Source organism: Thalia democratica, chromosome 2 (genome assembly GCF_965202585.1).
Source record: "Thalia democratica chromosome 2, ktThaDemo2.hap1.1, whole genome shotgun sequence".
Taxonomy (NCBI): domain Eukaryota; kingdom Metazoa; phylum Chordata; class Thaliacea; order Salpida; family Salpidae; genus Thalia; species Thalia democratica.
Window position 1 is genome coordinate 54,135,337 of NC_139166.1, and position 26,597 is coordinate 54,161,933.

Consider the following 26,597-nt stretch of genomic DNA (forward strand, 5'->3'; position numbering starts at 1 on the left):
CAAATTGCAACGGATCAATTTAATAATTTCACTTTTGTATTAAAAATGTTTTGCAAATAGAATATTTTATTCGAATTGTATTTTATTAATTAAGCTCATAATATATAAAATTTAAATAAGGACAGACGGATAGTTTAAATTAAGTACTTAAACTGTTAGTAAAACAGAAAACTTAACTCATTCAGTTTCATAAATTTCCTTCTATCAAGCGTAAAATATGCAAATATTTTTTATTTTATTTATTACTAAAACGCACTTTTTTTTAAAGTGCTAAAATCTTTTTTGATAAACATTTCTCAATTTTGTTATTGTTGTTATCTTTGTTTATCACTTATCTAAATTAAAACCATATTAGTTATAAAAAGTTCTTACCAATAATTAATGATTGTTTATAGTTTGAAAAAAACGTGTTTGGGTATAATTTAAACCAGAGGTCGGCAGTCTTTTATAAGTAAGGGACCAGTTTCCTTAGCAAAAGTTGTTCGCGGGCCACAATGTGTAGAAAAAAGTCTTCTAAGAGCCACGGTTATTTATCTATTGTGGATTACTAAAAAATATTTTTAACTAATAAATTGTGATTAAAAGTGCATTCATAAAGCTTGAGCCTGCTTCTTCTGCACTAGTTTTTTTTTAGCTAGAAAGCACGAGAGGGCCAAAGTTTTTGCATTACAAGACAAATTTGACCCCTAATTTAAAGTTTAGTTATTAATTTTAAATAAAAAAGGGCACATCTATCTTAACTACTTTTTTGCAAATAATTTATGAAATGTATATTATTTTTTTAGTACTTAATAAGTACTTAATATTATAGTACTTAATAAGTACTACTTCTGAACTTCTGCTTTTAAAATTTGAAATGACGTAAAACAATATTTTTAATCATATTATTTTACAAAAAGTGCTAAATATATTTTTAAAAACACTTGTCTTAAGAACAGTAAAAACTAAAAAAAAAGCTTATAAGCAGTTTTATTTTAGAACATCTATTAAATTAGTTTTCTAACAATGAAAATTTATTTTATATAACTATAAAGAGCTCCAAAAGCAGTAGTTAACTACCATCTACAAAGTCCAACATTTTCATTAGCTTTTACAGAACTTATAAACTGGTAAATATTCACAACACACCAGCGTGTTTATGCTGGATATGAATGTGGCTTTTTTCAAATAAAATCACCTCAGTGTGTGTAATAAGTTAGTAAGGAGCTTGTTGTTATTACAAGCTGCTTAAAAAATTGTTGACTTAGTAAAAATTTCAAGCTTATTCATTGCTTTGTAATAAGTACGTAGTCGCAGGCTTATTGAGCTTCTCAACAATGCGTGCAACTTGCTTACTTAGTTTGTTTAAAAATAAAGTAATTTAGTAATTTTTTGCAAAGCACTTGTGCTACTCTACTAAAGCAGCGGCTTGCTAAGTTTTCAAAAGCTACGCACAGTAGAATATTTAAAATTACTTCTGTGCACACTAGACTATTCCCGGCAAAAAGTTAAATTACTCAAGCTTGCTTTATTACGTTTTAAAAGTTTGTATATGTAGAATATTAAAGTAGTATGAACTACTGAAAATGATTACTTTATGCTTCTGCACCACAAATTTCTTACTTATTCTATCTTTCTTTAAGTATGCTAAAATTATTAGACTTACTAAAAAAACCTGAGCCAATGAGCCTTGTCTTCTTAAAAATTGTTTGGTCTATTAAAACCTCTACAATTTATTTAACTTTTGGCTTTAAAACATGTGGCTTAGACAAACATTGAAAGTTTTTTACTTTATTATTAAAATAAAGATTTGCAAATTGAATGTTTAATTTACTTCAATGTTTTTTTGGCACAAAATTGCGACTTTTTCAAGTATAATAAAATAGTAAACTGCACATAACAATGTTGCTTGACTATGATATTATTTAAAAACTTAAGTGCATGAAAATGTAAACAAAAACTAAAATGTTACATGTTCGAAAATTCAAGTTTATAATTAGGTTAAATTAGTACTAATTTTAAAGTCGACACTTTATTTAAAAAAAAAATTACTAGCACATTTAAGTAAAAATATATATTTTTTAATTTAAAAAACAAAAATTAAAATTTATACCAGAGTGATTCGGTTTTGTAATACTAAAATAACAAGCATTTAATAAAGAAACTTGTAAAATAAGTTCACTTATTTCTGCTAATATTTTCAATTCAAATTTATTTTGTATATAAGTTATAAATTTAAAATTATTGTATCAAAATATTAAACTCGTAAAAACTGGTAAAAAAAAAATTTATTAATCAACTTTTTGATTGAAGTTCTATAATTATATTATAAGAATATTACATTATATATTTATAGTATTATATTATAATAGAATTGTATTTTATTATGAAATATATTCGAAAGGTTTTTCGTGCACTAGGTCCTAGGACTTAATATTTTGAGCGTATTTTTTGTCGTTCAATTTTAAAACTTGCTTAGGCATACTAAATTACAAAAAATGATACCATGTTGTCTTAATTTGTTCAAAGTTACATTCTTATACTCATTAAAATTTTTTTTAAACATTGTCTAAAATACAAAAAGCTGATGATTTTGTAACAATTTTATCGCTTACCTAGTAGTTAGCGCTATGGAAAATCGGTGTAGCATATATGTAGTCGATTTTAATATATCACATTTAGTTAAAAAAATATTAAAACTTGGATACTTATTACTTAATTATTCTCATATAAACTAATTTGATATTAAATTTATAAACAATAAAGAATTTTCTAAATAAATATTTATTACAAATAATTAGGGTCATAATTGCTGTCTAACCTAAAGAACAGCATATTTGCAATAACTTGAGTTTGTGTAAATCTAATGGTTGTATTCAACTTTTTTTTTAAACAAAACTACAAAAACTACTTAGGAATGTCATTTTACAAACTAACGCTTATAAAGCCCTCAACTAATGGTCAGTTTGCATAGCGATTTATTAGCATTTTGGCAACCCTTGTTGTACGTATTATTACTTTTTACTTGAAATTTTACGCGTCTGTTTAGCTTTGGCATACAAAATGTATTTTCTAACAAAAAGTTATAAGTTTTAGAAATTTTATAACTAAAAAAATCATCTTCAATAATAAATCTGTCGTAAAAACAAGTTACAGCAATCCGTTAGAAAGTCTAATGACAACTACGCCTGACACTAATAGATTCTGATTTTAAAATTTTATATGATTTAGGAAAGTTCATAGTAATTGTACCTAAAAGGCCAAGCTAATATTCTTATTTCATTTATTACAAAGAAACATAGTTACTGCTTAGCTTAAAAAAAAATGTTTGCAAATTCATTTAATATATAGTTAGTTATCGCAACTAAGTTTTCTTAGAAATTGTTATAAATTTTGCTAAAAAAAGTAGTATTAACGTTTAGTATTATCATGTTTAGAATTTAAAAGCAAATAAAAAATCCGAAATGTCATTATGATTTATTTCTACCAAAAATCTGTTCAATTTTGTTATGTTTGTTGAACCTCTAACAATATCAAATCATATGATTTTGTATTTTTTATAGCAATTGCCACTTGCAAATACAGGTTACCAATGCACCGGCTCTCTCAAAGTTGTAAATATTTGAAATAGTAACTATGCAATCAATTTAGAAAAGGAACACAAAATTTTCATTTAACCTGTGTACTATTTAATAAAGGTACTACCTTCTATCTTAAATGCTAACAGCAAATACTCTCAGTTTTTGTACGCTTTTATAGAATGGGAAACAAGAAAAATGTAAATGATTGTTCAAAGTATAATGGAAGAAACAGTGTGGTGCCCATATTAGAATTTGGTCCCAAAGGTCAACATTGACAGTAGTGGGTTTTAAAAAAGAGTGCTTACTATTGTTTTTAATTTAAACTTATCACATAATTGATTTATTACAAAAATTTAGTTGCCATACAATTTTTGCTATCGTTATTATTTAATTATTAATAGCTCAAAACAGTATTTATAATCAAATTATGTGTATCTTTATGACTAAATTATTTATTCCTTTTCAGTCCACTGACCATGGTCATAATTCACTTTTTTCTTATTTTTTATTATTATTGAAGCGTTTTGTCCTAGAAAAGATATAAAAAAGTATCCAAATGGTGTGCAACTTGATAACCGAAAGGTTTTTCTGCACCAAGCCCCAGGACAAAATATAATAAACAAAAACAGTTGTAAAAATTATAAATTTCAAACTAAGTATTGTTGTTATTTTGATAATTTTAGAGTATAAAAGTCTTACAATTTATTAAATTTTTAAGTACAAAAATCTATGTAATGTATCTAAGTAAGCAACTTGTGATCAAGTTGTATTTTATTTAAGGTAGTTTGTAGTAAATACATGCAATTTAATAATAAACTTAAGTATTTTAAGGGCATAGGGGGGGTAAACACCCCTTTTTTGGTTTTTAATCTTATTTTATGTAGTTTTTACTAAACTACAAGATGCTTTTTACAGATTTTAAATATTTAAAATATTTTTTGAGATATAGCCAGTCAAATTTGGAGGCAACAATAGGATCCTTATGGGAGGCGCAAACTAAAACGGCAAATAACTAAAAATCACTAAAAATCTATCTCCTCCTAAGTTTTTTGAGATAACTACCTCAAATTTTTAAGAAATGTTCCTTGCAATATTTAAAAAATTCTGTCGGAACAGAATTAAAAAAAATAAAAAAATAAAAATTTTATAATGAAAACACTAAAAAAAACTGTTTTTTTTGTTTATTTTTTATATAAAAATTTTAGTTTTTCATTTTTTAAAAATTCTTTCCGACATAATTTTCTAAATATATCAAGGAACATTTCCTAAAAATTTGAGGTAGTTATCTCAAAAAATGTAGGAGAAGATATATTTTTAGTGAAATAGTCTATTTTTGCTGTTTTAGTTTGCGCCTCTCATAAGGAACCTATTGTTGTCTCTGACTTTGACCGGCTATATCTCAAAAATTATTTTGAATTTATTATATCCGTAAAAATAATTTTGTAGCTTAGTAAAAACTACATAAAATAAGATCAAAAACCAAAAAAGGGTGTTTACCCCCCTATGCCCTTAATTAATAGTATTTTTAATATTGCAGGGTTGCTACACACTCAGGATACTCAGAATAACTCAGGTTGTTTTGAAGTTTTTGAAAATCTCAGGATAACTCGGATATTTTTGATTTTGTTTTTAACTCGAGCTGACTCAGGGTAGTTTTTTTTATGGAAATTTCAAAATAGTTTTAAGGTTTTTTTGAAAAAGTCTCTCAGGACACATTTTATCTAGATTTTGAATGAGATTATGTTTTAGTATTTTTAATAATTCCACAAATTTTTATATTTTATAACAAATTTTGTGGAAGAACTGAATTAATAATAATAAAAAATAACATAAAAAAAATCTGGATAACTCAGGACAATTTAAAGTCACTGTAAATGTTTTTTGACTCAAAGACAGGCAACTCTGATACTGTATACTTAACTGCAGCTCTTGCACTTAGTTAAACTATGTTTACAGCAATTGTTTTTCATTCTGCTCTTATAAATACTATGAACTAGGAGTGGGCCTGAACAGGTTTACCAACAGAAATCTCTGGCTCACACATATTTTTGATTGAAAACATCCTACACATTACCAGTAAAATTGGGCTACTTATAAATATTTTTTTGAAAAGTGTTCTTACTCTACTTTTTAGTTTTAGGTAGTGCTTATTTGGCCATCACTTATTTATTAAACCTTCTGGTTGGCATTTTTGTGTTTAAGAATGGCAACCCTGTATAAATAAAAATTTAAATTTATTGATAAAAACCTATTATTTTAAAAAACTTGCTTAACCTTGGATTTGAAACCTTAAGTATACTAATAGACTCTTAAAAAGTGTTTTACAAAAGATATATGGTTACCTGTAACAGGTCTATGGATTAAAAAAAAGCTCAAGTACCAACACAGTTTTAGTTTTCTCCTTGTTTAAGGAACCTTTTGAGTTCAGGGACTTTGATTAGTTATATATCAATAACTACTTAAAATTTTGTTAAGGAGTTAAAAATGTCTGATAGCCAAGATAAAACTCTACAAAATTAGATGAACTTGTAAAATTCAAGGTGGACGCCCTATGGCCTTAATTAGAAATAGATAAACATGAGTGATTTATTAGTTTTTTATGATAAATTAAACAGTATTGCTGAAATTTAACTAAACTTTTATAATTTTTTTATTTATTTAATGCAATGCAATGAACTTGATACAGTAGTTTGTTACGTTTATTTACATCGTAGTTCAACAGTATTTTATAAGGAAACATTTAGATTTAGTTAAAAAAGTTCTTTGTTGGCCACCTTAAAAGCAAAAGTTATTTGCAAGTTGTGGTGTTTTAGAAAAATTTACCTTCAAGCTTAAAAAAAGACCAAATGTGTAATGTAAAGAAAAAGTAATGCAGGCAGCATACTTTACTTACAAGTACAAAAATTTGCTTGGTTTGGCTACATTTTGACCTGCATACTCTTAATTTACAACGTAAGATATTTTAACAATAATACAAAAATTATAGAATGAAATAACAATTTACATAAAAAAATCTTGATTTACTTAGTTTTTGTGTAGTAGGGTGTGTGTATCATTCTAAGTACAGGGCTGTTACACACTCAGGGTAGCTCAGAATTTTTAAATTTTTTGAAAATCTTAGGACAGGTTTTTTTCTAGATTTTGAATGATATTTAGTTGATTTAGTTTCAAAATTTAGTTATTTTATACTAATTTTGTTAAAGAACTTTATTTTAAAATAACTTGTAACCCTTAATAACCCTTAAAAAAAGGTTAAAAAAAAACTTGGGATGACTCAGGTCAGTTTAAGATGACTCAGGACAGTTTAGATGACCCTGCATATAATATACAAAATTTAGTATTAACAGTTTCAGTTTTAACTTTTTTGTTTTGTAAGATTTGTAAAGATATGTTTTGTTTTGTTTTTCTTGGTTAGGTTAAAAAATAAGAAGAGGTAAATAGAGCTTGTGTTCTAACAAATCTTGTTCTAGCAATATGTAAAAAAGTCAGTCCCCAGGTTGTTTATTTAAGATATCTTAAGCTAAGTTTGTTGTATTTTACCATTTTTAGATAACAATAGGTTTTAAGACAAAATTTATGTTGTTCCTGAATTTTTTTTATTAAGTAATTACTTAAGCCAACCTGTTTAAACTTTAAAATTAAAACAAGATCCTGAAGTGTTTACTTCTTTTTTTTTTAAATTTTAAGTGATAAATTTGTCTTTTTAATATAAAAATTTGTAGTTCCTTTCTTCGTAATTTATTAGATTTAATATCTCTATAACCAAGTGAAGTTTATAGAATTAACAAACTACATAATTGAAATCATAGAGTGTTTTATTAATTTGTAGACAAATCTATTTATTTACTTTAATATGTAAATTTAAAGTTATTTTAAGCAATTAAGAACTTGCTGCACAACTTAAATGACTTTGTATTTAAAACAGTTAATATAATTTTTTGCTCAATATGGAAGAAGCACAAAAATCTTCTGTCAAGGAAAGCAATGAAAGCCAGCCTGGCACCAGCAACGGTTTCACGCAGGTTGAAAATTTTGAAATTTCACAACAGGAGTTGGAAGAGCAGCCTGTCATAAGTGATGATTTTGCTGCCCTGGTGAAAAATATGGAAGAGGAGGACGAGCTGGAAGAGGATGAGGATGAACCTTCAACAGCCAACCCAGAGTGGTGTGACATCAAAATAAGTGACGATGAGGCGTCCTCCTCAGTCAAGGAAGAAACCACCCCAAAAGGCAAACCTCACCGCAGAAAGCGGGGCAGGAAAAGGTACAAGCCCTTTCACAAGATGAACCAGCAAGAAAAGAACCTAGCCAAGGACTCGGAGTTTTTTAAGCGCAACAAGAGACAGCTAAACATGCTGAGTTCAGGGCATCCGGTCGCCCCCAACAACACCACCCAGTACATAATGTCCATGAAGACCCCACCTGTATACAGGGACATTAAAACAGACCACCTGAAGGGCATGGTGTACGAGGGCACTGACAGCCCAGTATACAAAATGAGCACTGATTTAGATGATGTAGCTCAGCACTGCTTGCAGTCCTTTGATGAGATGTATGAGGAAGAGAGCCAGGACTGCCAGAAGAGGTCGAGGAAGACGCAGAAGTATCTGGTTGACGAGTACCTGTCCAAGGAGAGGGAGCACAAGCAGCTTGAAAACGAGCTGTCCAGGCTGAGGGAGGCCAAGAAGGCCAGCCTTGAAAAGTCAGGCTTGAAGGACGGTGAGGACGTTGAGAAGCGCCTGGAAGAGGCAAGGGAAAAGTATGAGAAAGCTTACAGGGAAAATAAAAAGCTGAAGAATGACACAAGCAGTGTTGTTTTACCGTGGGATAGCGATTACCACTATGCTCCAGAACAAATGAATTTTTAAAGTTGAAATTAGAACAACTAATTTTTAATACTTTTCTGATTAAAAGAGTTGTTAAGTTTTATTATGCTATTTGTTTTTATCTGTATAAATTGATAAAAAATTAAGTTATAGTAATTATTTGTGTTATAACCTTACGAGTAACTTAAATAAAAAATTCTGAGATAACATTTTTAATTTTAGTTAAAGTTTATGTATATATATATATTATATTTTAACTGTTATGTTTTATATAAAAAAAACTTATTGATATTAGTTGTTTGTAAAAGGCTACTACAAAATAAATTTAAATTTCCAAAATTTATAATTTATAAATTGAAAAGTTTAATTAAACTTTAGTGAATAAAATTTGTATATATAATATTCAAAAAAAAAAATTTAAAGAAAAGTATTTATAAGTTGTTTTAACTTTTTATAAAAAAATATTTTTTTATTACTTAAGTTAGTTTAGGACACTAAACTGTTCTTATATAAAATTGTTTGTTAGTTAGTTTATTTGATGTTAAATTTCAATTAAATGTATGAAGTAGGTATGTTTAGTTCGTTTTGAATACTAATAATAAAATAAAAATATAATTTGTAAAGTCGTTTTGGTGTTTTAAAGTAATAATACAATTTTAGTTTGTTAATTTGTCTTTATTGTCTAAATTTAGCATATTACTAAAATATTGATGTAAAAATTAAGTGAAGTTTCTAAAAGGTAAATCTAAGTAACTGTTTTATGAAAAGCATTAATGAACAATTAAAATCAGTATTTAGCTTTGGTATCAGAATTAAATGTACCAAATATTAGTCTCAATTAAAACATTTGACTTAAATGCAAGTAAAATTTTCAAATGGCTTAAGTTTAAAAAGTATGTTGCTGTCGGCATAGTTTATATTATTTTGGTTTATTGTCGTTTACTGCTTTTAAAAGTTTTGCAACGGTTAAATAAACGTTTAATAAGTTTATGTGTATCACGAGTTTGTAAAAAAGTTTGATAAGGGAATTTAGAGTATATAGATAAGGTTTTACTATTTGATTTACTACATTTTGTAAAACTAAATGTATAGTTTTTTAGTTAGATTATTTTTAAATTTAAAACAGATCACTCAAAATTCCTACATCAAAACAAAATTATAATTTTTTTATAAACAACCAAAATATATCAAACTTCAGTATATTAAATTTTAAAGAAATTAAAAAATAAATATCATAAACATTTAGGGTAAAAACATAACATTGATTTAATAAACATGGTGGCCAATCAACCTGGAACCCTGGAAAAATCTGGAAATTGAGGAATTTAGGCTAAGTAATCCTGGATTTTGAGCAATTAAAAAAAAATTGGAATTTTGAACAAAAATTACTAAAAAACCTGGAATTTTTCCATGTTATTTTTACATGTTAAGTAGTAAATTTTTGATTTGGCACTAAAATCTATCATATAAATTAAAAGTTTTGTCATCATCAAACATTAATTTTATTAAAAAACAAACTTAAAGTAGCTTTACAGTATGTTTTCAATGTTGTTATACTATTTAACACAGTTTTTTACCTTAAACTTAATTTTAAACTAAAAGTAGACCTAAAAACATGTACTTTTAAAAACCTGGAGGAAATTTCTCAAAAACCGGTGGCCACCCTGTATAAACTTAATTGAACATATTTGATAGTAATAATAAATAAAATTTTACTATACTTTTTCAAACAAAATTGCAATAAGCTTCATGCTCCTTCCACATGGCTTTAAGCTTGTTTAAAGTTTCTTAGCACTGTATAACTGGTTATCAAATTTTTTGAAAGCTGTGTACACTAAACGAAAAATCTGTTGGATTTAATTTTATACATACATGACTTAAGATAACTTTTTTAAAATTATTTTACTAAATGACGCAAAAATTGTCAGAAATTAGGACCTTCTATTACTACTTTATTTGTGAAATGTTTTTATTTTTATTTCAACTTAATAAATAAATATTATGAAAACTTACATATAATATGAAACATAAACCATACCGAACTTTTCTATCATAGTTATGGTTTAACTTTGAGTTTTCGAATTTGGTTTTGTATTTGATCATGCACTGATGACTCAATGTTTTTTTAAAAACAGAGTATTAGCAGAAGTTCTGAGGTTTTCAAGCATAACTTGAAAGCATTTTAAATTGATATTAAAATAAAAAAACAAACTTTAGAACTTAAACAAAAAGCGTAGTTTATTTAATTTAAATAGTATCAAATTATATTTGTTGTGATTAAAAAAAAAATTATTTGCAGTGTTGTATAAACCTTATTAGTTTTAATTAGTAAGAAGACTATGGACGACAGTAAGAACTTGCTAGAAAAAAGTGAAGGTAGTGATGTGGAAAGTAGAGATGTTGAGAGTAGAGATGTCGAAGATTATTCAGATCTCGAGGATGGGCTGGAGCAGCTCAAAAAGGAAGAGTCACAATCTTCTTCCAATGATATAGAGCTGAAGGACTACAAAGAAGTATGTTGTTATGTAAAAATAGATTTGTTTGCTGAATTAATAATTTTTTCACATTTGTTTTACTGACTTTGTTTTCCTATTAAATCGGTATTAAACTAAATTAGTTTAAATAAATTTTCATTACTTACGTATTGCTAGTGGGAGTATCTTCTTAATATTTCAGCTCGGTCAAAGTTTAAAAGGTTTTAGTTTTAAATTTTTTTTTTTTTTATTTGTAAAAATTATACTATTTATTTACAAACCATTTGCAACTTATTATATAAATGTTACTCATTTTATTTTATGTTTTATTTCACAAAGCTTTTCGAAACTATACGAGTTTCTTTGTCAAGTGTAAATGTTAAATGATTTAAGAAAAAAAAATGGTTAGTAAAATAGTTTAAAAAATAAGTTTAATTTATGACGTACGAATAAATTCAAATAAATACAAGTTTTAGAGTTTAGCACAGAGGTCGGCAACACGTGACCTGAGGGCCGCATGCGGCCCTCGAAGAGTAAATCTGCGGCTTGCGAGCATTTTTTCATTTTTAATAGGATGCGGCCCGCAAAAGGTAATTCAAGATATTAGCCACAAATTAAACAAAGTTTAAGAATTTAAAACCTTCTAGCCAAATAGTTAAGTACTTATGTAATCACAATAATAGTAATGGTAATAATACTTATTAGTATTATTCATTTAATTAGTCTTTATGTATTTTAATTTTAAAGTATTTAAATTAGATTACTTAGGTTAAATTCCTTGACTCAAAATGTGGCCCTGTTTGAAAATTAAACAGCGTTTTGAAAAGATTAAACATTAATTGTTAAAGCTAATGTAATTTTTTAAAATACAAGTGAAGTTTTTTTGTTTATTTATTTTAGTTTTTGATTTGAATGACTCAAGTTTTATCAAGTTTTTAAACAATAAGTAAGGAGTATATTTAAGTTATAAAGAAAGAAAAAATGTGAACGCTCACAACTATGGTCAATGGATTGGTGTGGAGAAAGACCTTTTGGTCATCAAGCCTCACACCATACATTTTATAACATGTTTTAACTAAAACATTAAAAAAGAAACTTAAGATCAATGAAAAATAATATTATTATTCTTAATTATTTTTTTTCTAATTATTATTATTATTCAAATTAACTCAAAACTAAATTATTAAAAAAAAAATTGAGGTGCACTCTTTTTTATAAAATTTTTTTTATACAAATTTAAAAAGAGATTGATAAGGACTATTGAAAAAAATTACCTAAAACTACTACCTAAGCTCGTTTGTTTCGTGCTAGTAGGTGATAGTTAAGTAGTTAAATTAGTTAGTATGAAATTAATAGTTAATTAAACAGATAGTGAGTTCATTTAGACAAAAATCGCAATTTTAGTTTTTAATAATAAGCCTTATATGTATATATAACTATTAGACTCAAGAATTAGACTGAATAAAACTAAATAGTTTTAAATGTTTGACTAAAACTGTACCCCCAAACATGTTTCAAATTCGAAATTTAGCCCCCGAGTACTTCCAACCTGCCGACCCCTGGTTTAGGAAGTAAAACTAAAGTACTTTTTACTTATGAAAAAGCAAAAAGTTTAAAATATGTAGAGTCTGGTTTGATCCTTACCCATAGAAGTCAAAGTAATGTGGTTATCTAGAATGTGGTTGATCTAAAATGTGGAATTTATTTTATCGAGTTTTTTGAGTATACCCTATGTTTCCATACTTAAAACTAAATATAACCAAATAGTTTTTATGAAATCTGAATTCAGATATGTCTAAGAGCTTTAGCATTTTTGTAAAATTCACAGAAAATAAATTCATCAGCTACTATCAAGACTGTAAAAGTAGTGTTATACATTGCAGTTGTTTTTAAAATTTATTTTACAAAGGTAGAACCATTACAAGAGAATGAAGTGAGGTGGTTCTACGAATCGAAGGACAACAAGGGCAAGGTTACCAAGCTGAAACCGATGGTGGGATATGATTCGCTGAGGGTTGAAAGAGCTCACCGGAATCTCTTGCATGGAGATCACTCTCCCACGGAGAGGCTCCTCATCAGAGGTGGCCTGTTCGAGGTTTGATGTTTTGCCGTTAGCAAATTTTATTTAGTTTGTAAAGCTCAAAGTTTTTTATAGTTTTCATTGTATTAAGAATATCTTAAATTTCATTAACTTCTTATTACTATCTTTTAATTATTTTACACACTTTTTACAACAAGTTTCTGTCAAAAGGGAATGGTATGGGTTGGCATTATAGAGTGTTTATAGAATAAAAAAAGGGGTTAAATTAATAGTTTCAAAATAAATGTTTTATGAACATAAAAAATAATTATGTAGTTACTACTTCAAAAGAAAGTATAGTATATTTATAGCAAAAATCTAACAGCTTAGTTGACAATTTCAGAACTGAAATGAACTTGATAATTAAATTATCGTCCAAAAGTAAAGTATGAAATAGTCATCTTCCGAAAATACATAGATTGTCATTTAAACTGCACCAATGTATCAGCGAACAATTTTAACAACTTTTGAAACAAACATCAGGTGAACGTTCGCGAGATGGTGTGCTATCCGGTTAGCTGGTTGGCAACCAGCAGCGCGTACCCCAAGGAATCTTCGGTTGTCAGGGGAACGTGGTTCGACGGGGGGTGGATGCCGATTAGCGAGAAGCATTCCATGGTGATTGAGAAGGAACACAGGGCCAGGTGGAAGGGGTGCAACATCAACCTTATCAAGGTTTGTTTGTTTACGAGTTATAAGTTATTGTAATATTATTTTCTTCTAATTAACTTAATCAAGGTTTTGTTTGTTACGAGTTGTTAGTTATTACTGTTGTTTTTTACTAATTTTCATCAACAACCTTATCAAGATTGATTTGTTTATTAGTTTTAAGGGCTGAGTGATTGAGTTATTACTTATTGTAATAGTTTTTCTTTTAATTAACTTAAATTTGTTTTCAACATCAACCTTCTCAAGGTTTTATTTTTATATTACGGTTAAGAGTTGTTGTACTGATAAGTTTGTCTTTTTTATCAAGGTTTTATTAAATACATAATTTCTTATTACATAGTGTTACTGTAGTAGTTTTTCTTTTAGTTTTTTTGGATTAATTTGTAGTTATATGCTGTAGTAGATAGTTTGTCTTTTAATATTTTCTTATGGAATTAGTTTTGAACAAAGTTAAAAGAGTTTTCAAGTAATATAGGTAGAATCATTTTTTTATATATCAAAATAGGTTAAATAAATAAGTTAATTAAAAATTATTGCATAAGTAAAATAAAGTACATCAAAATGTTTTTAAATACTATTTTTTTAAAGCTTAACATTATTAGAATTTTTTATTTAATAATTTTTTTATTGATGTAAAAATATATATGTGAAAAAATTAGCTTATACATAAAAAAAAGTTAGTTACTTGATAAAGACAGATAAAGTATTTAGAATATGTGTTAGAAAATAAATATTAATAACTTTAGTAAATTATTATAATCATACTGGTTATTTGTCATGACAATTTTTAAAACAATATATACATAAGTATCTATTTTTTTTTGGTGTTTTAGGAACATATATATTTAAATTGAATATACATTGTAAACAAAAAAAACAAAAGCTTTTTTGTGTTTCAATTCATTGAAAATTCTAGTCGTCTATATTTTATCATTTAAATAATGATATTTTTAGTGTTTAAACAGCTGTAAAATATTTTTTTTCTAAATACTGAGTTGATTTTTTAGATCCTTTAAGCTCTGTAGGAATTGTAAATAATCAGGCTTATATTCTTTTTTTTTTCTATTTAGTCTGGGTAGTTTTTGATATTTGAGTTATTATTAGCTGTAATAAATGACTTGGTATAGAATTACTGGAAGTTTGTGAATATACAAATTTAATTTTCTAGTTGTTTGAAAAAAAATTAACAAAGATGTAACACTGCAATAGATACAAAACTATACGGTTTGGTTCAAGATTAAAGCTTTAAAAACTTCTAAATAATAAAATTTCTGGTTAAAAAATGTTAAATATTTCAGCATAAAATAGTGGCGATCTCATGTTAATTAGTCTTAAAATGAACTTTCTTTTTTCTTTTTTAAGTATTACTAAATTAGTATAAGTAAGTATTTTAGAATTAAGTAATGCAGATAAATGGTTCTCTTTTTTAATTTATTAAATTGATTACAAGAGTTAATAAGTTTCTTTTTTTTGAATATGTTAAAATTATATACAACAACTTAATGTTTTTAATTGAAAAAAAGTTTTTACACATAATAGTTTTCATTACACATGTCTGTGCATACTTAACTATTTTTGTAGAAACACTTTACTTATGCTGTTTTTATTTTGTTATAATAAATTGTTTCAGTAGGCGTTTTACATCCAAGAATTATGTTGTAACAGTTTAACATGGAATAGAATTTGTTTTTTATAAACAAATATTAAAAAAGAACTATATGTAAATACGCTAACAACAGCAATTTACGCCAATTAAAGAAAAAGACAGATTTGATTAAAAATGAATTACTGAACAGCTACCTATGAAAAAATTATATAATTTAAATTATATTAAAAGAATAATTAATAAAAAATGTATAAAATAGACTAATTTCTAGAACATATTTAATTATAAAAATAAGATCTTAGTAAAGTGGTATTTATTATTATCAAATTTTATTTAACTTAGTTCTGTTTACTAAACAAATTTACTTAAGCTGACAAATAATGTTTTTTACAATTGTTCTTTTACAAAACTATTTAAAAAAATAATTGCAAAGTAGTGTTTATAGAATTTTTATTTACTTCTAGGATATTATTTGATCGGTGCACATGCAGTACATTGTCAATTCACAACAAAAAAATATAAAATATAGATAACCGAAAACTAAAATATTGAATTTTAACGTTTTACATGTTGAAATCAAACTATATAAATGAAAATGAAATAACTTAACAAACTAATTATTTTAGGAGGAAGGCAAGAGGCGAGTGATGCACAGTGTTAAATTGGACGGGTGCCACGTCGAATGGATGTCGGTGACCAACGTGCTCTTGTACGGCGACGCCGCGTACAGCATCGCTATCAGGACCGTTGGTAGAAAGTTCGGCGTTTCTAAGGTATGAGGGTTGTTGTTGTAATGTTTAGTTTTGTTTTAATAAAAATTGTTAATAATAAAATAAATGGTTCAATATAAAAGTTCATTGTTAGAGGTCATAGGCAGTAAGACTTTTTTAAATCTGCTTGGTCGTATTTTAGAAAATTAAAAGTTAAATATTTAAGAATAATTTTTGTTTGAATATCTAAATGATGCACATTCTTAATACACCAATGAAATATTTTACGTTATAATATAGGTGCAAAAATTAAAGGGAAAAGCTTTTATTTTAAATAAGTCTATCATTTTGATTAAAACATATTTTGTAAATCTTACAACTACATAGCTAGAGTGGTCCTTAATAATATATTTTTCATATACTTATATATATCAAAAAGTTTTAATTAGCTTGTGTATAATATTTTTCGTTCGCTCAGGAAACGGCCGGTGGTTCGAAAATACACCGAGGATACAAAACAAACGCAGACATAAGTGAGGAATATTCACCAATCACACAAGTTGTACTTGTTATTCATGGCATTGGGGCTAGGGCTGACAGGTTTATATTGTACTTTTTATTTTTGATGGACATTTCAAAGTTTGGTAGTTTTGAGTAGGTTGTGGTTTGATTTGGATTCTACGTTTGTAATTTCTTACTGTAAGTTATGTGTAGTAGTGGTAAATGGTTTTATTAGTACGTAAAATTTATTTATGTTTTTTTTTAGGTTGTTATTTAAAGGGTCTTAAACAAGTTGCTTTTATAAAAGTAAAACTAGATAACCAAAAAGAATTCTTCAAAGTTTTGTTTATAAAAACTACAATTCATAAACAATGAATGCTTTAAAACCAAGCTTGTACATACTTCTAAGGCTAAACTGTGATTCGTCAAAAACTGTTGTTCAAAATACTTTAGCTTTGTCTTTTAATCTGTTTTATAAACTACAAGGAACAAAATAGTTCGAAACACAAACAAGCTGAGGAGGTTGAGTCAGAAACACAAGAGTGAAGACAACGGAAGGATACTCTTCCTACCCATTGAGTGGAGGAGCAGTTTGAAGTTGAATGAAAAACTTGTTGAAAGCATCACTCTTCCAGAGGTTGGTAAAACATGCTTCATTTTTAGCTTAATGATAATTATGATGATAGTTTTTTCAGAAATCTTAGAAAAACTACTTTAAAATCTTTCTCAAACAAGCTTTGTGTTTTGATTGTTTTAAATGTAGTTAATTTCGTTGTTGTCAAGTTATTGAAATGAGTTTGAAATTACTGTCAATAGTTTTCTTGAAGATAATATTTTTATCATTTCAAAAACCAACTAGAGTTTTTATTTTTAAAGTTTTATTCTTTTTGTTACTCAGGTGGCATTTTTACGCAAATGGGCGAACAGCACGGGTCTCGATATTTTGTACTACACCAGTCCAAGGTACTGCAACCAGCTAGTGAACAGTTTAAAGGAGAAGTTGAACAATGTTTACAACCTCTTTAAACTGGACAACCCTAGTTTCAACGGAAAAGTTTGTACATTTTTTCGTTTTTTTTTATAGTAGTTTAGTTTTATGATCTGCTTCTAATAGAATTGTTTGAACAATTTCAGTACACAGTAAGTTAGATAAATATATACTTAAAAATCTGACTTAATAGTTTTGAATAAGTTTTTTTTTTTGTTTTTTATTTGGTTTGTAATATTGCAAAACAAGCAATAAAATAACAAAAATAATATTTTCAGACATTAAACAACACTGTATTAAAATATTCCCCACGTAGATAAAAATGGTAGTCAGGTGTGTAAAGTTAACAAATACAATAGGTGCATGTGATAGCTCACTCGCTGGGAAATATTATTTTGCACGACGTTTTGACGAATTGGAAATTTGAAAACAACGAATGTTCCGGCTGTGGTGAAAATCAGGTTTGTTGTTTTACTATTAAGTTAATGTAATGTTGTTTCTTTAAGATTTAAAGTTGAAAACACTTTAATTTTTGTTTATAAGTTTCTAAAATTAATTAAATTACTTTAACACGTTTTTAATAAATATAAATTTTCAATTATATTTTAGTTTCAAGGTTGCCACTTTACCTGGAAAAACCTGGAATTCGTCAATTTAGGCAAAAATAACCTGGAAAAATCTGGAATTTGAGAAATTTTGAAAAAAACCTGGAAAAACCTATTTTGTAGCTTTATGAAGTATATAAATATCAAAGTATACTTTTTAAATTAAATTAAAACTATGTTGATTAAAAAAATCTATTTAAACTTTTGATAAATTTTAATCTAACAAAAAAAACTTGTCTAGACATAATGGATTCAATATTTAATTTTTATGCATTTCTAAGTCTATCAAAATATTATAAACGTTTAAAAGGACGTAAGTGTCACGAAGTCCTAACATTTTGTAACTAAATCTTATTTTTTTATTGTATTGTATGTGAAAGTTATTTTATAGTTGATGGTGATTTTCCCTTAATTTAATCTAGCTCTTTGTTCAATTTTTTAACATGTGAATTTTTAGTTTGGTTATGACAAAAATTACTACAATAGTTGTTGTACTTCATTTTCACAGTACAAAAAGATATTAATATTGTTATCAGTTTTTCAAAAACAAATTGATTTGTGCTATGATTAAAAATCAATTGACCAATTCATAATAAATCAATGAGTTTTTTTACAGCATAATAAAAGCAGAAAGTTTCAAAGTTTTTAACTTTTTTTTGCTTAGTTTTGATTAGGGTTACTTAAACTTAAAGAAATGAAGTATCATTCCGAAAAAAAAAACTTTAATTCTAGCTTTTAAAAGCTTGTGAACCAAATATTTTTATCACTTTGTGTAAGTAATTCAGAATAGACATGCTGCAAAGATTTTAAATGATGATTATGTCTTCACTAGCTTGCCAGCATTGTATAACATTTTTATTTAAAAATTGTAAACTATTTAAAGATTAATGGATTAATGTATATAATTATGTTTTAATACATATTTACTGTTATAGATTTTTTTAAATTGTTTTTGATGATAAACCTCAAACAAAATTTTCATATAAAATTATTAGAAATTTACAGAAAGACTCTCTAGCGTTCAAAGTGGACACGTGGTTTTCAATGGGGTCGCCATTGGCCATATTTCTTGCCATCAGAGGGCACGTTGCAGACGGTTCTGTCGGTAAAATACTGCCCAACAATTGCAAGTTGGTTTGAAAGATAAATTACTCAGTAAAAATTAAATGAGAAAAGTAAAAACCGTTTTCATCATATGGCTGATTCAGTTTATTTGTACAAAATATTTGTTTTGTTATGTACAGCATATAAAACTTTTAACTATAAACTAAATAGTATTTAAAAAACATTTTAAAAGTTAGTTGGGTTTTCTAATTACGAAAAAAAAATTTTAAACCTTTTAACAAAATCTAGCTTTTTTACAACTTTGTTTTTATAATATTCCAAAATAACAAAATACAATAAATTAACAGAAGGATATACAATATATACCATCCTACTGACCCGGTTGTATATAGGTTAGAACCCCTCGTGTACGAACACTATTCACAAGTTGCACCTGTTAAGGTTTGTTACATACAATCATTTGTTTAAAACTAAGACTTTTATTTGTTTTTTATTTGTGCTTTTAGTTTAAATAAAGTCCTTATATTTTCGAATTTTATAACACATTATAAGTACTACTGATTTAAAAAATATGGTTAATTATGAAACACTATCTTTGCATAAGCTTTTAACCCATAACTTATGTTGAAATAGATTCAGACTTAATCTTATTTTAGTTGATTTTTTTAAATTAAAGTATTAAAATAAAAAAATGTACCAGTCTTTTTGTTTTGAACGAATTTAAAACTCTAAAAATTTACAAATTAATTTTCATGTATGTTTTACAATATTTTATTTAGAAGAAGAGAATTAAAATAAAAAATTACTATGACTTTATAAGTCTAAAATTACTAGCACGTATGTTTTCTGACTTATAAAATTCAAAAATAAGAAAATTATTTTTTGTTAAACAGTTATTTTAATAGTTATTTTTTATTCACTTAAGAAAAGTCAGTTAATAACTTACTATTTTTTACGCTTTTTTCATTAAAATAGGATTGCCACTTTACCTGGAATCCTGGAAAAATCTGTAAAAACCTGGAATTTGACAATTTAGGCAAAAAAAAAACCTGGAAAAAATGGAATTTTGAACAAAAATCACTAGAAAAACCTGAAATTTTAACAATTTTTTAATGTTCAGTAGTAAAATTTTATTTGACTCAAAAAATCTTTCAAATAAATATTAATTTTTATTATTAAATAACACATTTAATGCAGCTTTACAGTATCTTTTCAATGTTTTTATACTATTTCTTATATAGAAATTAATTTAAAACTAAAAATAGACCCAAAAATGTGTACTTTTTAAAACCTGGAAGATTTTTAGAAAAATTTGGAAAAAATGAGTGGCAACCCTGTTAAAATTTAATTATTAAAATAAATTCAGTGTGCACTAAGTTTTGTTCATAATTGTAAAAAAAAATAACAAAGTTTCATTGTGTCTTTTTACACACCAGAGTTTTTATTATGCTCAAACAAGTGAATGTCAGGAATGTAATTAATAATTTTTTTGTTGTCTTTCGAACCAGACTGACCCAGGCTTAAGGCAGATTTTTATTTTTCAGATTGAGCCGGTGAAAAGTAGGAAGAAGCCGCAAACAGTTTCGCCAGGAGCCAGCTCCCCACAGGAACAAGAACAAAAAGAAACACAAGTCGGGTTGGTATGTTTCGCTTGTTTTGTAGCTGTTTATATATTTACTATAGAAGCTTGGCAAGCAGAGATAATGAGTTAAATTTTTAATGCAACCGCTAAAATAGAAGAAGTCAATTGCGTTCTCTACAAAAGTTTGCTTTGTGAAATTTCTGTAAAATAAAAAATGACATTTTTTTCCTTAACTATATTTCATTGATACTATTTTGCTATGTTGTAGCTGCTTAATACTTGTTTATTATTTAGTTAAGGAAAAAGCTAACAAACTAAGTTTTTAGCATAAACACTAAGACCGAAAAAGTTAATGAATTGCAGTGACCTCTACTAAAACATGTTATAAACAGGATTGCCACAAATCCTGGAGTTTGACAATTAAGGCAAAAAAAAAACTAGAATTTGAGAAATTTAGTAAAAAATAAAATGAAAAAGTTGGGAACTTCGTACAAAAATTACTAATAAGCCAATTCATCTAAATTTAAAAATCCTAGAATTTTAAACTATTTTTACATTTAAAATAAAGAAGTTTCGATTAGGTGGGAAAAATCTATCATAAAAATAAATAAAAATGTTGTATTGTTTTTTTCATTGAAAAAAATATTTCAAGTAGCTTTACAGTATCTTTTCAAAGCTGTTATAATATTATTAACAATTTTTAACTAAAAATAAGTTTATACAAAAAATATACCAAAAAACTCGTGTTGTCAAAACCTGGAAGAAATTTACAAAAAATATTTCGTAACCCTGTGCTACTGCTTCGAATTGAATTTCTAATTAATAAAAAAAACGGCATACCAGTCTAATGTAGCTCGAATTTGTTATCCTCCTGGATTTTGATAACATAGTCATTTTGTAAATGGTCAGAGGTGAGACACGTTTACAGGTAACCAATCAGGGCAATTAGTAGCATACTTAGCAATTGTGCTTAGTAGTGTACCCTGCCTAGTTAGACTTGCTATCTCACCCGAGTCCTACGCAATATCCTTGTAAGGTGTTTGGGCCCAATCAGTAAACACGGTACTGGCGGGATTCGAACTCATGACTGCATGTATGCCGCGCTTAGCAGTCGGCGTAGTAACGCCTCGAGCCACTCTGCCTCGCGTTAGAAGGCAGCTTTGTAAGCTTTAATTAGAATGTTTACACTAACTCAATTTTTTACACTTGAAAAAATTTAAGTTCATTCAAATAAATTGGACTTTTGAGAATAAGAGCACATTTTATCTAAATGGTTATAAACTCATATACTGTGTGTTTGTCTTGCTAGAGATGATTTAAAAGTATGTACACGCAGACCTAAATATATTTAAATATTAATTAATTTTGATTCTACACTTTTACTTTACATTCTTTTTTAGAAATAATAGTTTAACTAACAGTTATTTAACTTGTGTTTTAAAAAATAATAATTTGATTTGTATTGTCTACCTTACTATTTAACAATTAACTAATTGAACAATTTACTTTCTATGGATTTTAAATGTTTTTCAGATTTTCTATTTAATGCACTGACGAGCTCATTAAATGAAGCTTTATGTTCGAAAAAACTTTCGATAAAAAATATGTATACTATACAAACAAATTAAAAGCACAAATAATTTCATTTAGTTAGATTTGCTAAAAAAGAATTTGATTGTATTGTTGTTAAACTTAAAAAGTGACTAATTGTATGTCTTTTATTTACTAACTAGTTTTTGGTAGGAAATGTTTGATTATATTAAAAAAAAGTATGACAAATTTGTTATAAAACAATGTAATAATCTTATAGTCGCTCATTACAAGGTTTGCAAGAAAAAAACTGCTAATGGAATTTCTGAAACATTGTATTGTTAAAACAGGGTTGTCACTTGAAAACCCTAGAATTTAATAATTTAGGCAAAAAAACCTTGAACTTGAACAATTTTTACATGTTAAGTAGTACAATTTTGATTTGACACGAAAACTCCATCATTATTGATTATAGAAAAAAAATTGTCATCGTTAGTTTTTTTTAGATATATTGAAGGTAGCTTTACAGTATTTCATTAATGTTTTTATACTATTTCACACAGAGTATTTTAAACTTTACTTTAAACTAAAAATAGATCCAAAAAACCTGGAAGAAATTTCTCAAAAGCTAGTGGCAACCCTGTTTAAAAAAGAAGACTTAAATTTTCTGAAGTTGTAATTACTTTTCCTCCTTTCATTACTCTTATCATTACTTTATTAGAATTAAAAAAATATCATCTAATGTTAGCTAAATATATGACTGATTAAAACAGCTTGAACATGTTTACTGAGTCAACGTGTTTTTTATTTACTAAAAAATAGACAAAAATAAAATTTAGCTTATTGAAAAAATTAACTTTACAAATATGATCTTTGTTTGATTGTGAATCAGCATTGGCTCTAGTATAATGATTATTTAATTGTAATTTTGATTTCAAACTTTTTTTATATTAAATATCAAATTTATTTTCAATACTATGAATAATACTTTTCATAGTACGCTTGAGCTCTTTTATCAGTTTTAATTACTTTTTAAATGTGTTTAAATAATGTTTGTAAGCTTAAGTTAAGCCTTAATATCTTCATGTATGTTTGTTTAGAATTTCAGATGTTTATTATAATATAACTGAGGATCTCATTAACATTAATTATTAACTAACTTTTATCTGGGTTGCCAAAAAACCTGGAATCTTGGAAAAATCACTAAAGAACCTCGAAAAACGTGGAATTTTAAAAAATTATTACATATAATTACAGTAATGAAATTATGAATATATACGAAAATCTATCATATTGAAGAAAAAAGTTATCATTAAATTTTATTTAATTAGAAATTCATTTAAAGTAGCTTTACTTTTTAATGTTGTTATACTATTTTACACAGTTTTTTACCTAAAATTTTGTTTTATAGTAAAACCTGAAAGAAACTAGAAAATCCGGAAAAATGAAAAAAAAAACATTTGGCAACCCTGTATATAACAAATCTGTTCACCATTAACTTTTTTTTGCACAATTTTTTCCAGCAAGACAACCTACAGCTCGATGACTTACAAGATGACGTACAAGCTGGGCAACAAGCTTTTCGGCGGCAAACCGCAAACCAGCTCCCAGGAATCCCGATTAAACGAAGATTCCTCTCACGACTGCCACCTGGTGCTGGACCAGCACGGGAGAAGGAGAGAGGACGACCTGACAGAGGGCGAGATGAAACTTGATAAGAGATTGGACTTTGTCCTGCAGAAGTCCACGATGGACCAGCTGACGGGGACCGGGTTCATAATGTCCCACGTGACCTACTGGGATTCCGCCGACGTGGCCAGGTTTGCATTGAATTTTTTTCTGTGGTGTTGATTGAGTTTGGTGCAATCTAGGTAGTGGCAGTGTTTATTAATTTTGTACATGCTACTGTTACATGTGTTACTTTTAGAGGTTATCAAATATAGGTATTGATATTTTCGTGTTGTTTTGTTTAGCTTGTTAGTAATTGTACTTTTATGCCAAGATGAAACTGTAACAAAAAAATTTGAAGCTGCGACATTTTCGCAGGTTCATCCGCTCCAAGCTGGAGGACTGCGAGGGCGGGAGCGGCAGGAAGGAGAAGGTGAGAGAAAAGGTGAAGAAGTGGTTTAGCAGGAAGAAGAAGTCTTCCCAGTGCCCGAAGGTTTCCGCAGGAGTTGCGGAAGAATCGAATTTTTTATCCGGAAGGAGGCGCAGTTTTCCCGACCTTCGAGCTGAAAGTGTGGATTTGAGGAACCTTAAGCTTTCAAAGTCCGATTCAGATGTTTGCATGCATTCAGGTTGAGAAGAAGTTTCAAGCTTGTCATGACCCACCTTATTTATTGTTGTGTATTATTAATAATTAAGGTTGGCTACAACTTGGGTTGAACAAAAGTTTCCTGCAGAGTACACAGCTTGTTTATCTTCTCTATACACCAGGCAAGTTTTGTTTCAAAGCAAATTTTTTGCTACATGGTAAGTTAGACTTTTATCTAATTTGCAGGCATTTTGTAGTTTTCTGGAATCAGCATGTATTTTTTGTTCCTTTTAAATACAAATATTAATTGGTTCTTGCGATAAAGAATTGTATGAAAATTTTATATGTGAAATGTTTAAACTTTGCTGCTGCTCTGTTTATAAAATAGATGGTGCTTTATTGACGCCTGTTATTGCAATATGTTTTTGTAATCAGTTAAAATTTAAACTCGTCAATCAGTAAATTATCATTATTTTGTTTTGAAAACACATAAAGTTTATTAACTTTAGTTTATTTGTAAGAGGTAAATTTTATCTTTTTTATAAAGTTACTTTCTGGCAATTAATAGTTTTAACTTAATAGAGACAAAAAAAAAATAATATACAGTTTTAATACGTATGGTGTATTGTAATTGATAGTATAAAAAAAAATTGTAATGTTTTAATCAATAACATGCCATTAAAAATTTTTGTATTAGACGTTGAATTGTCAAGTAACAAAATGGTATATTTAGATGTTTTTAGTATAATAAGCGACAGTAATTAATATATCATTTAATATCCAAAATAATTTTATAATGTTTTAAAAGAAATAGCTGCTAAGTTATTATGATGCTTTTAAATACTTAAACTAGATAAAAAATGACTTATTTTAGCATACTATCCTAAAACGGATGTTCTATTATTCATATTATTTAGTTCTGTTATTGTTATAGTTTTTTTATCTCGTTCTATTTTTAATATCAAAGAATATTTATAGTTTGAAGTAGAATATTTTTTAGTTTTTAAACTTTTCTAAATATGTACTATCAGTAAGTTTCTGTAAATTTTAATTTACTCATCATTTAATTAAATACTAAAATTAAACAACTTGTAAACATTTGTTAAATAACTATTACTTAAAGTTGTAGCTTGTTAGACTTTGTTTTTTTTTTAATTTTAAAGGTAGTTTACTGTTGTTATAAAACAATATAATTTCAAAATTAATTAAAACAGTTTTAAATTTGCTTGCTTATTAGCTAGCTCAAAGCGTTTTTAGAAAACTAATTTTTCATTGATGACATGGAAAATTGTGAATACGTAATTACGTCTTGCCTGGAATTAAATGGGCAAGAGTCTCTTTACAAAAGCCTTTTCTGTGAGTTACTGCAATCATATAAAATTGCACTGGAATATTTTATTAGTTTTTTTATGTCGAATGCAACTTTTAAATGGTGCTGCCTTTCAGTTTTTCACAACTTTTAGTTCTGTACTTTTTTTTACGCGTACATTAAATAAACTTCATTGTTTGCAAGTTTTTCATCTTGTTTGTAGTTAAATTTAATAAAATGAATTATTTGTTTGATGTAGTTATATTAGTTAACGAGAATTAAAGTTGGAATTAAGTTGTGATATTTTGTTAAATATATTTTCACCTTAAGTATTCTTGAACCTAAGCAAAAGTGTATGGTTTATTTCAAAAATGGTAGCAAAAAATAACTTTTTTTATTTTTTACTACTCAAACTGTAAAGACATCCAAAAAATAAATCAAACTGCTATAATAAAAATTCAACTAATGATTGTCAACTATGAATTTTTTATTGATGGCAGTTTTTGTTCATTACAAAGTTGATAAATTGATTATTACACACTGTTTTGTATTAATTTAAAAGTTGTAAATTTAAGATCAAATTAAAATCAATTAATAATCTCGTTTCTAAGATAAATCTATTCACTTAGCATATAAATGTATAAAAGTAAAAAAATAGTTTTAAAACTTCATAACAAACGACAAAAAATCTCTAAATACCGCCGATATGTATATAAACCAGTATTTTTGAAATATTATTAATTATTAATAAACGTCGTGCACAAACAGATTTTTAATTAAGAAGGTTTTTTGTTAAAAAGTACGTATAGTTACTTGCTTCAGTGTTTTTTTCATCCGA

General features: G+C 26.9%; 2 protein-coding genes across 2 annotated transcripts; both read left to right on the plus strand.

The window, feature by feature from the left end:
- The first annotated feature begins 7,489 nt into the window (after window positions 1-7,489).
- Window positions 7,490-8,681, plus strand: LOC145829499 (uncharacterized). Its single transcript, XM_082937314.1, has one exon. It carries the CDS (start codon window positions 7,508-7,510, stop codon window positions 8,426-8,428), a length of 921 nt encoding a protein of 306 aa, XP_082793440.1. The 5' UTR covers window positions 7,490-7,507; the 3' UTR covers window positions 8,429-8,681.
- A 2,015-nt stretch (window positions 8,682-10,696) lies between these two features.
- LOC145829338 (phospholipase DDHD1-like) lies at window positions 10,697-25,030 on the plus strand. The gene is made up of 13 exons (XM_082937104.1): window positions 10,697-10,899; window positions 12,770-12,955; window positions 13,424-13,615; window positions 15,842-15,988; window positions 16,404-16,525; window positions 16,913-17,063; window positions 17,325-17,480; window positions 17,774-17,875; window positions 19,025-19,149; window positions 19,432-19,525; window positions 20,629-20,720; window positions 23,720-24,016; window positions 24,243-25,030. Exons 1-13 carry the CDS (start codon window positions 10,726-10,728, stop codon window positions 24,496-24,498), a joined length of 2,094 nt encoding a protein of 697 aa, XP_082793230.1. The 5' UTR covers window positions 10,697-10,725; the 3' UTR covers window positions 24,499-25,030.
- Window positions 25,031-26,597: the final 1,567 nt, after the last annotated feature.